This window comes from Impatiens glandulifera, chromosome 2 (genome assembly GCF_907164915.1).
Source record: "Impatiens glandulifera chromosome 2, dImpGla2.1, whole genome shotgun sequence".
NCBI lineage: Eukaryota > Viridiplantae > Streptophyta > Magnoliopsida > Ericales > Balsaminaceae > Impatiens > Impatiens glandulifera.
In genome coordinates, this window is record NC_061863.1 from 66,694,970 (window position 1) to 66,707,375 (window position 12,406).

Genomic DNA, 12,406 nt, shown 5'->3' on the forward strand with positions numbered 1-12,406 from the left:
AAAAATGAAAAAAACCAATGACCTACCCTTTTCCACGCTGTCCAATGCAGGCACAGGTCATGCGTTGGATGCGTTGGAGATGCTCTTATAATGTTTTTTGGTCTAGTCATTGTCAGATTGTTATAATTATATTCAGCATTAATGTTTCCATTCTTTTTAAAATAATTTTTTGTATTTAATTGTTGCAATATTATTATTGCCTTCACAAAACGAACCCTATTTGTTTCTTTTTTAATGAACCCATTATTTTCCAGCAAATTAATTTTGTTGAAGAGAAAAGGAAAAACAAACTAGGTCTAATTAAGATCAAAGAAATTGTGGAGGAGGTAGGGGGCAAATAAATATATAAAATGGGAAAATGAATGATGTGGGGGATTTGACAATAATATACAGACTTTCCTTATCTGGCATGCATGTGACATCACATATATGATCTATCAATACAAACTCTTTAGACTTTCACATGCGCGCGGGGCTAAACTATAGTCTATAGATTACTACTATTCTTATCCCAATTCAATTATTATATGCGCATTTATGTGTATTGTTTGTTGTTGGATGCGATTTCAATGAATTGAATATTCGACTTTATATAGCACGAGTTCAACATTTTGATAATGTTTAATTGCGGACCAATGAGTATGTATATTGTCAAGTGATGACGAGGAGCGTTTTTAATTAAGAAACCAAATATTAGAAGTTTGATTTTCAATTAAAACAACTTAAGTTGAAATATGAAAATTAGGTTAGTTTCGTGTATATATATTTGTTTGATAAAAATATAATTTATTTCAAATTTTGTAAGCTGAATTATTTAAAATTTTATAAAAAATTAATAATAGTATGAGGATATTTGTTGTTGAAAATGGTACAAATATAATATATGCATAGATGTACCCAGAATTCGGTGATGGGTGTGCTTAAAAAAATTTAGAGTGGACTTAAAATAAATAACGATTTTTTTTTTTTGAATAAAACAAATAAATAAATGTAAGTTTTATTATTATTGTAATAATTAAATAAACAAAATAGTGAATTATATTGGATTTTATTTTAAAATTATGATAAGGTCACATTTGAATCAAAAATCCATACCTGAAGAATTTTTATTTTTTTGGGTGAGTTTTATCATACTTGAGCCCCTATTTAGGTCCATCCTGAATATATGGTTATTCTAAATATATATATACATATATATATATATATTTTGTTAAAACCATCTATCAGCTTAACTCTTAAAAATTGAACACAATGAAATATATAATAGATGAATAACCAATGAATGATGAACATCTGGCTAATTAAAAAGGGAAAACCATCTCTTTCATATATACCTAACCACTTCATGAAATTATAAACTTATCATGTACAATAATTCTTAAGATTTGAGTGCTATGAGAGAACGTCTAATTCTCGGGCCGTGTTCGGATTATTGGTGTTTAAAAAAAACAGTGAGATAAAAAAATAATGATGGTTGATAATTTTGAGAAGGTGATAATAACTTTTGATAAAAAAGACTTAAAATGTATTAATATATAAATAAAATTAAAAAATAATAATTCAAAATTGAGAATAATTTATTTTTTAATTAATAAAACAAATGATGTGATTTTTGAGAAGTGATTAATTAAAATTTTGATTTTAAAATTGATTTTATTTTAGTTATTTTAAAAACTTAAACGAGCAAGGCCTTAACATATTTTAATTAACATAAAAGTTGGAAATCTTATCTGATTTAAGAAGAATTTTTGGATTAGATGGAGGCCTAATTAAATATTATCAGCAAGTAATTAACCTAGTTATTTCATTCAATGTTTTTGCATATCAAAATGAATGATGCAATGAACCACATTTCAATAATTTATAAATAAAGTGTTTTCAAAATAGTAATTAGGGCCTACATTGACGGAATTATTTGGTCATATGATTTAAATATATTTTAGTTCATTTATAATAAGTATTCTATCAACTTATTTTGTATTATTTTTAGTTTTCTCTATCATATACTTATTTTTGTAGTAAAATTACAAATTTTAAATAATAAAAATGTACCTCATTTAAAATCAATCTCATGATTAAAAACATTTATTATTGTAATAAAGGAGTCATATATTCCATGGTTCTCATTTATTTGATAGAATTAAAAACATTAATTTATTAATGTACGTAGTGCCGCCTAGTGTCTACAAATGAAGAGACAAAGTATCTAAATTAATTATGACTTGGATTTTTAATTTTTAAATATTTTTGTCATTCTATTTCATTATCACCACTTTTTTATTTCTTCCTCTAACTAATTATGAGAACAATTGAAATACGAAAACCGACAATGTGAACATTGATATATATGAAAAAGGGATGATGGTACTATATATTTTTGTTTCCTGCATTAATTTTGTTATTTTGGACTGAGAGTTCATATATATATTTTTGATCCGTAGTTATAGTTTTTTTTTTTTTTTTTTTAATTTAAAATATTTTTTATTTATTAAAAACAGAATATATAAATATAGTTGTCTCAAATCATTGGGTTCTCGCAGCACTTCAGATCCACAACACACAACTCGTTTGTTAGAGTAAACGAGTCGAGTTGTTAATTTGTGTATAATAATCTCCTCATAAAACTTAAAACGGTTAAAATAAAATAAAAAAATAAGATGAAATTTTGAATTATTTTCATTATATAAATATTAGTATCACTTTAAATGCTAATTTTTTTTTTATAAATGAATTTTAAATATTATTTCACATTGGTTTTGTACTATAAATTAATATTTAAAGGTTAAGAATTGACTCAATTTTCTTTTCTTTGTAGATAGTCATAGTAAACAAATATTTAAACTTTATTTTAAAAAATATAATTATGTAGATACTAACAGTATTAAAATATTTTTTTAATAAGAATATGTTGATTAGGATTATTATTTGTACAACTTTATATATATTAATAACGATTATATAATAATAATAATAATAATAATAGCATGAGTTATATATATATATACTAGTTAATTATGAAACCAATAACTTAGATATAAGATATTCTTTATTTAATGAGTTGATACTGACAATCTACATTATAAATGCATTAAATGTATCAAATATTTATCATTCTATTCAAATTCATGATTTCATGTTAAATTGATTATATTTATTTAGATGTTTAAACTAAAAATGAATTTTGTATTTAAATTATTTTAACTTTACAACGAATACTCAACTATATAACTGACTAGATATGTGTGACTACAAATCAATAATATGATTATTTTATTGTCTCTTAAGATAATTATTGGTGGTGTCATATTTAAATTTATAAATATTTCATTATTGTTATATACCACAAGTTGAAAAACATGAAATAAGTCTAAGATCATCTAATTTTTCGAATGATTCTCAATTGATAATGATGTGACAAAAAAAAAGCTATTATATAGTAACAATAATAAGTTATGTTTTAATATTTTATAATAATCAGTCTATTTAATATTTATCTTTTACGATATTTTTGTTTAAAGAAATTTCTAACACAGGAGTTTTGTTTAAAACATATCTTTTAGAATTTCATATGAAGCCCGACAATGTAAGTAGGGCGGCTTTAGTGTCTACGAATTAAGAGGGAATATTGACTTGTGACTTGGATTTTGAATTAATTTAATTTATTTTTCAAATGTTTTTTCCCTTCAATTTGATGAGGACCACTCTTTATTTATTTGCTAGTAAAGAAGAAAATTGACATACGAAACCGACAATGTCTATGTCGTTATATAATTAATATGAAAAAAGGTTGATGGGACGATGTTAATGCATTATAGATGCTAAATGTGTCCCATCTTGATATGAATCACTAAATCACTAATTGTGTTACTTTTATTTTATTTTTATATATTTTTTTTGTGATACTAGTGTTAATGTCCAAGACAACTTGCATTATTTTTTTTTATTTTTTTTTATTTTTTTTTTTTTTTTTTTTCAGTGGGTGGGTGGGTGGTTTCATCATTTTTTATTTATAAAATAAAAAATAAGTTATTATTTGAGTTTTTAATTATTAAAATATATTTAAAATATAAATACTCAATTACCTAGTATTTTAGGAAATAAATACTTTATCTCGTTTTTTAAAAAATTTCAAAAAATTACATACTTTTACCTTCAGGCAAACAAAATACAATAAAATAATAATAATATTATAATATCAATTTTTTTTCATATTTTTTAAATAAATAAAGCAAACAATTAAATAATAAACTAATTATTTATTTTTGTCTTTCCTATTATAATATTATTATTTTATATATTTTATTTTATTAAAAACAATATAATAGAAGGTAAACAAATGTATTTTTTTAAGTATTTTTTAAACATGGATACTTAAGTGTCTTTATCTCAACATTTCTTTTAAATTTAATTTAATAAAAATAAAGTAAATGTATTTTATTATTTTAGTCGATAAAATTAATAATTTGATAATTATAATGATAATAATGTAATACAGAGGGTTTATAAAAAATTAAAAAAACTCTACAAAAAATACCAAAATCAAACAAGCTCTTATTATTTTAAACATGGTAAATGAATTTGTGACACTCGAGGTTGAGTTGGCGGCGGAGAAAGACTCGTTTTCAAAAATCATAATAAAATTGTGTTTATTTGGTTTAAACAAAAAGTTTCTTAATGGATTGATATGGATGTGATCAGTACCATCAATTGATATAGTTAATCAATTGATATAGTTAAGACTCCTAATTAATTTAATAATAGAAGGTAAATAATGTGTAAATGAAATTTAAATATAAATATTTACAATAAATGATTTGTATCCTTCATTTTTTTCTTAACTTAACAATATAGTTCATACAATACGATTTATAAGATTATTCATGACAAACAATTTACAATACAACTATTTAACGATATTTATTATTTTTATAAATATTAATCGGGTCATGTTTAGATTCATAAATATTTCATTGTTGCCATATAAGACAATGTGAAGTGCTCAATCTTATGAGGGGTAATTTATCCGATCAAATGTTAATAACTAATTGAATGATTCCTAATTCACAAACTTAATTGATTTGTTTTTGTGATTATGTGTGGAAGTAAACTCAGCAAAAAGAAAAAATAACATCATATACTCTGAACCCCGCATTATCAAGTGCAAAATTTATTTATCATAAGAAAATTAGTCAATATATGAAAGTTAATCAATAAATAATTACAATTAATTCCCTAAATTTGAAAAAAATACAAATATTATTATAATTGTCTTCTTGTAATCAACATGGTTATAACAACCAGATATATACATACATCATCAGTAAAAACGAGTTATATTCAAAAATAAAAATACAAATTTAGAAATTAAATAAGAGTACAAGGGCTTGTTTTATTTTAGTGCATTAAAGTTTAGGAGTCTTAGTGTACATATTAAATAAGTTAAAGGGTAAAACTACTCTTCTGCTATAAGCCTTCTTTGTTTCAATTTCTTTTTATTGTGAAATTGATTTATACTAATTATGTTAAAATTTCGATTGAACACTTAAAATTTTACGATTTTAGATAATATTAATGAGTCTGATTTTAAGTAACTCTGAAGTACGTAAACTCTTACGATTTTATATTTATGATAATAAGATTTTACGATTTTATATTATTTACATTAAAAATTAAATTTATAAATAATTATTTATTCAAATTAATTAATTAATATAATGAATTTTATAAATTTAATTTTCTTATATGCTATTATATTTATTATTATTTTTTAATTAATTTTATATTTAAATATATAAAATTTTAAATTTGATAAAGTATAAAATAATTAATTATATATATAAATAATAATATATACAACAATTATATGTACTCTCGATTTTAATGATTTTTTTAATTTATTTTTGAATTAGGGAGAACTAACCTGACACCTTACGGTATTACTGTTTTTTAACTTAAAACGTGTTTAAATAAAATTAAACTCCTGACATTTTAATTTTTTAAACCAATTAATTTTTTTCATAGTTTCTTGTGAATAACTGAAAATCTAAAACCCTCGTTGATAATCATGGGTGATGTTTCCAGCAATTTTAAAATCAAGCATTTTGATTATTATTTTTGACCATGTGGGATGTCAAATTCAATGACGACTCATTTATAGTTGGATTGGGCTTCAAATTTGATTGGGATGGGCTTAAATATAATATATAAAGAAAATTATTGATAAACAAGTTTAAGGGCTCGAATTTGTTTAAATATTTAATTCATTTTTTTTTTGTTTTGAATAAAAAAATTAAATGAAAAAATAATAAAAAATTAGAAGGTCAACATCTTTGCAATGTTAAATAAATTTGACTTAGAATACAAATTTAGTATATAATTTATCAAGATAATTCAGATGTAAAAAAGTTTTTACATAATAAATTCAATATTTTAAATTCGATTTTCACTAATAATTCTAAATTAAAAAAAAAAGTTAACTACAATAAAAATCATTCTAATCATCCCAAAAATAAACTTGGATAAAAAAAAAAGTTTATTCATTTTCTTATAACATCAAAAGAGCTTCAAAAAAAAAAAAATTATAACACAAATTATGACCATTGATTTAAGTTATTGGAGTTTTAAGTTCTTAGAATATTTATCATCTTATTTTCATGGATGATATAGAATGTGTTATGTTAGGTAACTTATGAACATGACAAATTATAGTAAAAGATTTATCAAATTTCTTAAGTAACATATCAAATGTTTAATATTGGTAGAAATTCTACAAAGAAAAACCCTGAATTTAAGTGGGTCATGATTTTAAGGTCATCAAAAAAAAATATTAATATAATAAACTTTAGTTTGTAATAGTAGATAAAAAGAAAAAATAATACCCGCCTAAATAATAGATTTTATTAGCAATTGAATTATTTAAATATGTGCAAAGATGTTTTTTTTTGTCCTGCTAGTTGACATAATGCCCTTAGAACATGAGAAAAGGAGTCAAAGAAAGTGACCAAGACTGGAATGAAACAAATTTTTGGAGCAAGAGAACTTTGACTTTCATCATACATCACAACCATTTGATAAATGGTTTCAAAATAAACTCAAGGATTTCTTAAATAAGACTTATGTCGCACCACTTGTATTCGCCCCCCACACGATAAATGGAAGTAGTCCCGTTGTCGTCGATGGGTCAAGATCTCTCCTAGTTAACTAACCAATTGGACTAGTATGAACCATTTTCAGCCTGAATCAATGAAACTCAAAGTCTGTCTTTCCAAAGAGTATCTCTTTCTTGAGGTGGCAAACCTTGCATTCACGCCCTTTGTTGAACAAACCGTGTCGAGCTGATGGACCATCAAATGGACTAAGAGGGTAGCTTCAAATATATTCACCATTTGAACTACCCAATGACAATAAATTTAAGCTTTAATGAAGACAGATTGAGAAAGGAAAGAAACAAATTACCAAAGGTGCATAGAAAGTATTATGTGATCAAATCATTGGGATAAACTGCTTTGCGAATTAAAAGAGTAGGGGTTTAGTTTAGGTAAAATTTACAAATACCAATTCTTTATATTGATTCCATTTCTCAGTTGAAGCAGCTGCAAAGTAGTAATAATAAATAGTTCGGTGTCCTCTTCTCAACGAACAAAATACAAGTCTCATCAAAACTAATGTAGAAAATTGGTTTTTGTTTCTTCTTAAGCCGATGTTTACAGACAAACAGAGAGAGTCCTAGTCCTAGCTAGGGACTGCAGAGGTTCTTGAGATCCTCTTCTTTTGCATACCAGCTGGGTATTATCTTGGCTATATGAGGATAAAGATCCTTGTAAGAATTTCTGATTGTTCCTTCTGCAACTCCAGTAGCAATTGAAATGTCTGCATGAAAAAAATAAAAGGATAAATTGAAGAAGATTCTTCCTTCCCAAATCCCAGTTGAAGATAACAGCAGTTAAAACTTATTACCTTTGAGAGGCTTCTTATCATCTGAGAGCTGTGTTACAATGTAAATGACAGCTGCTGCAATTGATATTGGACTTCTCCTGTAACCGCGAATCAGTTTCTTATTTTTTCCTAAAAGAACACTCCTTAAAGAAGAAAATGGTTTAATTCTCTTAGAATTACCTAATATCGAACTCTTCAGACTTTTGCACAGCTTCCTGGGCTGCTTTCACTGCTTGGTTGTTCATGCCAAGATTTGAGCAGAACCGTCTCTGAAGAAGATGTTAAAAAGAGTCAAATTAGTTGGTGTTAATTTTCACTCAAGAGAAAAATGTGTGATAATTTACCATGAAATCGCCTGCATGAATAGTACCCATATCCACAGATTGACCCATCTCAAGCTCTAGCTGTTTCACTATGTATTCTTTTGCTCGGCCAATTTCCTTCTTTGTCGCTCCATTGGCAACAGAACAAATTTCTAGTTCAAACACAAAGGTATTAGGCAGGAATGCTCAATATATAAATGAAAAGAATCAGTGTTTTGTGGTACCCTTTACAGTCCTCGGCTTGTCTTCTTGGCGACAAGCTATGTAGAGACAAGCAGCCAATATCGCATCCTGGTTCCTTCCTCTACTAGATTTTTGATCTTCTACTTTCTTGTATATCTCATTTGCCCTATCCTGTAAGCAGCCAAGATCACCCAAAATGATTTAAGTCAAGGCCAAATGATCTTTGATAGGATCTTTCACCCAAAATTAATGCAATTTTTGATAGGTTTACCTTTATGGTAGCAACAAGCCCCAATCTGAAAGACAAAATACCCAGATTTTAGATCCATATACATGGAAAATCTCAAAAAAAATCAACTTCCATATTCTCATATCGACCAAGCAAGTCAATCAATCAATCCCATTTTAGGGTTAACCTCAACGAGTCACATTATAATGGTAATAAATAATGAGACAGAAGATCCTTCAAAGCAGACCAAATTGAAACAATGGACTTCCATTTCCAGAGGCATTGATAGAATCTTAATTAGATTTCTAAATGAAGAGAAACGAGATCCAAAACAGGGAATAATAATCGAAATGTATGTAAAGTTGAAGCATTAATGGAACAGAAACCTGTCAGACATGATGGCGATGGTCTTGAACGCCAAGATAAGAGTCCGATCAGGATTTGAACCTCGATTCTGCCATCGTCCGAGAGAGGAGGAGAGGAAATCGGATGTACCTCCGTTCGGTTTAGCAATGACGGTGGAAAGACCACCGTCCGTTAAGAGCGGATTCGAAGGGCCGCCAACTCTGACCGGATCGTTATCACCGGACTCATTAGCGAAGGTACGCCACTCTGATGTCTCATCGATAGAGTGCGATTCGAGAACCAAACCGCACTCAGAACAAACCGTATCGCCGGCGGAGTGATCAAAAACTACCTCCGTCGCTTTCTTGCAGTCGGAACAATAAGCGTCACCCATTTCACCGATCAATCAAAATCCCGATTCAAGCAAGCTAAACGATGATCGGAGACGTTTTAAGATTTCATTTTTTTTCTACTTTTTTTCTTGGTCTGGTCGTCTCTCTTTCTTTCTTTCTCTTTCGCGAACGGCCGGAGGTTAGTTAATGGATCTGAGAAGAAGAAGAAGAATTTATAGAGAGAGAGAGAGAGTTTCCATTTGCTGTTGCTTAGTTGGCAAATAAGGTTCTGTTTGGTTACACGGCATGTCGAGTCGCGCTTTTGTCGTGTCTTTGACTATATCGGTCGGCAAGCTTATATTCGTTTGGTTTTCTTCATTAAGTCTTAATATCCACTGCATTTATTATAATCTCGTATATTTTAATATTACATTATCTTATCAACACAATTTACACATTTCTTTTTTATAAAATAAAACTGCATAGATTTTTGTAATCTTCACTTATATTTTAAATTATTAAAAGTTAACTTTGTGTATATATATATATTGGTCCTTAGATTGTTTAAAGTAAAATTGTGTATTTTTTAGATACTAATTAAATAGTATATATATATTTTTTTAAAATCATGTAATATACATCAGAAATGATTTGGAGACTTTGATTGGTCAAAAAAATAATAAAATTTTTTATTTTTTTCAAAACTAATATTATAGTGACACATCATTTTCTTGTATTCCATTTTTTAAATTATTTCTCTTTCACTCCTCAATATATACAATTATACATAAATATTTTTATATGTTTTTTCAATTAAAATATAATTTATTTTTACCAACAATCAGTCATTCTATTTTTTTCGTAGTTAAGAGTATATAAATAATAATAAAAACTTGATTAAAATGCATTTTAAATATAGAATAGGGAAATGGTGATAAATTGTAAATACAATTTTTAAATGACACTGGTAAGGGTTTAATAACATGATTACTATAATATTTTGGACAAACATATATCATGGTGGGTCCACGGAAAATGTTAAATCGTGGAAATCAAACGGAATTAGTTAACCTTATTAAATATAAAAATAATAAAAAATAAATAACAATAAAAAAAGAGTTATATATATATTTATATTTTTTTTAAGTTGTAAATATAAATTCAATCTATTTTTTAAAATCAAAATAATTTACCAACTAATCAAATCTTAATATCATAAATTTAAAATGATAAAAGTTGAACTAATTTAAGAGTTCATTAACTTTTTGATTGAGTTAATTCAAAATTTTAAATGTCTTAGATGACAAATATACTTATCTTAATATCATTAAATTATGAATAATAATGAGAGAAATTTTATTATTATAGATAAAAAAATATATTGTGTAGCTTAATATTATTATAATTATTAATACTGCTTCTATATATATTTTAAGTATTTTTTAGTAATAATTTTGGGCAAGATAATAAAATGAATTGAACTTCCAACGCCAATATAGAGCCTCCACAGTATCCGGTCAAAGTCAACGGCAACAGTTTTTTTTTCTCTTCAGGTTCCTCACATTCATGAACTAAAAAAATGTGTAATTGTTAATTGGGCTGGATAATGGGTTGCCCAAAGCTTTTCAGAAGCCCACCTTAACAAATTTTGGAAAACTATTATTTTGGCCCGCTTAATAGCATTATTGATTTGTTTTAGCTTTTTAATTTGAAAGTATTATTTATCAACTTATTTGGATCTGACAAGAAACGTAAATAAATAAATAAAATATTGTACGGTGATGTAATAAATGAAGGTACAAGACAAATTCATAATACAATAAAGCAACAATACATAAAAAAAAAACTAGGCATGGCAAATGTAAAAAAACTAGGCATGGCAAATGTCCGGGTCTTAGGGGACCTTTACCGGACCCGAATCGAACCGGACCCGAAGTTGCCCCGAAAAATCGGGTCCACAATTTACCCGAACTTGATGGTTCCGATTCGATGGGTATCCGAACTGACCCGGACCCAAATTTCAAATTAGAAGTTCAGAATTTTTTTTATGTTTTTTTAATCTATCTAATTTTATTCTATTCATAATTTTATATTTTATTTTCAACTAACTAAGCTATTTTAATAAACTAATTTAAATATTTTGATGTGAAAAGAGTGAAATAGAGACAAGAAAATTATTTTCTCTATAATTTGAGAGTATCTGTTTGTTTTCTATATATTAGGACATATGAATCCATTATATTTATAAAATGAAATAAACTTATAAAAAAATTAAATCAAACAAGTCCTAACTTAAAATTAATTAACAGGTTTATTTTTTTCTCTCTTAAACCCAAACCAAACCTATCAAACCTATACCTATTGATAAGTGATAACAAATCCGCCATGGATAGAATCTGCCATTGATAGATCACATGATCATCCGATCTCTCTCTCAGCTTTGCGATCTCTCTCAGCTTTCAAATCTCAGCTTTTGCGATCTCTCTCAGCTTTGAAATCTCAGATATCCGATTTCTCTCAACTTTGAAATGTCAGATCGGGTCTCGGTTCTTTGATCGGGTACCGGAACCGATCCCGAAATAACCCGAAAACAAACTACAAAATAAATACCCGAACCGATCGGTTCGGTTCCTTCGGTTACCCGAACCGTCGGTTCCATTCTGCCATGCCTAAAAAAAAACTCTAGTGATGAAGAACACTAACACATAAGTTCTATATTTTTAATCCTAAACCCTAAAGTGATCATAATGTGTTCAATAATCTTGCATTCTCATTTATCGGTGTCATTTTTACTATTTTCTATAAAATCAAGCACTAACTTACCACATTCCTTAACTTTACATTAATTTGTTTACAATGTAGTTTAGAATATCACATGTTCTCGTGTCTTATTACTTTTTTTCATTTCATTTGTTTATTTCAATTGTAATGTATTTTGTGGACTTTTAGTCATTCTAACAATTCAATGAAGAAAGAATCTTTTTCTCTACCAGTCACATCACATTCTTAGAGAAATATGAAGTTTTACTTTGCAATTCAAAATTTCAATAGGTTTAGAA

The 12,406-nt window shown here is 26.7% G+C and overlaps 1 protein-coding gene across 1 annotated transcript; it reads right to left on the minus strand.

The window, feature by feature from the left end:
* Positions 1–7,512: 7,512 nt before the first annotated feature.
* Positions 7,513–9,559, minus strand: LOC124925828 (transcription initiation factor IIB). Its single transcript, XM_047465939.1, has 7 exons — positions 9,057–9,559; positions 8,713–8,737; positions 8,483–8,612; positions 8,280–8,410; positions 8,116–8,204; positions 7,957–8,033; positions 7,513–7,869 (listed from the first exon to the last, which is right to left on the minus strand). Exons 1-7 carry the CDS (start codon positions 9,407–9,409, stop codon positions 7,736–7,738), a joined length of 939 nt encoding a protein of 312 aa, XP_047321895.1. The 5' UTR covers positions 9,410–9,559; the 3' UTR covers positions 7,513–7,735.
* Between the last annotated feature and the right edge of the window lie 2,847 nt (positions 9,560–12,406).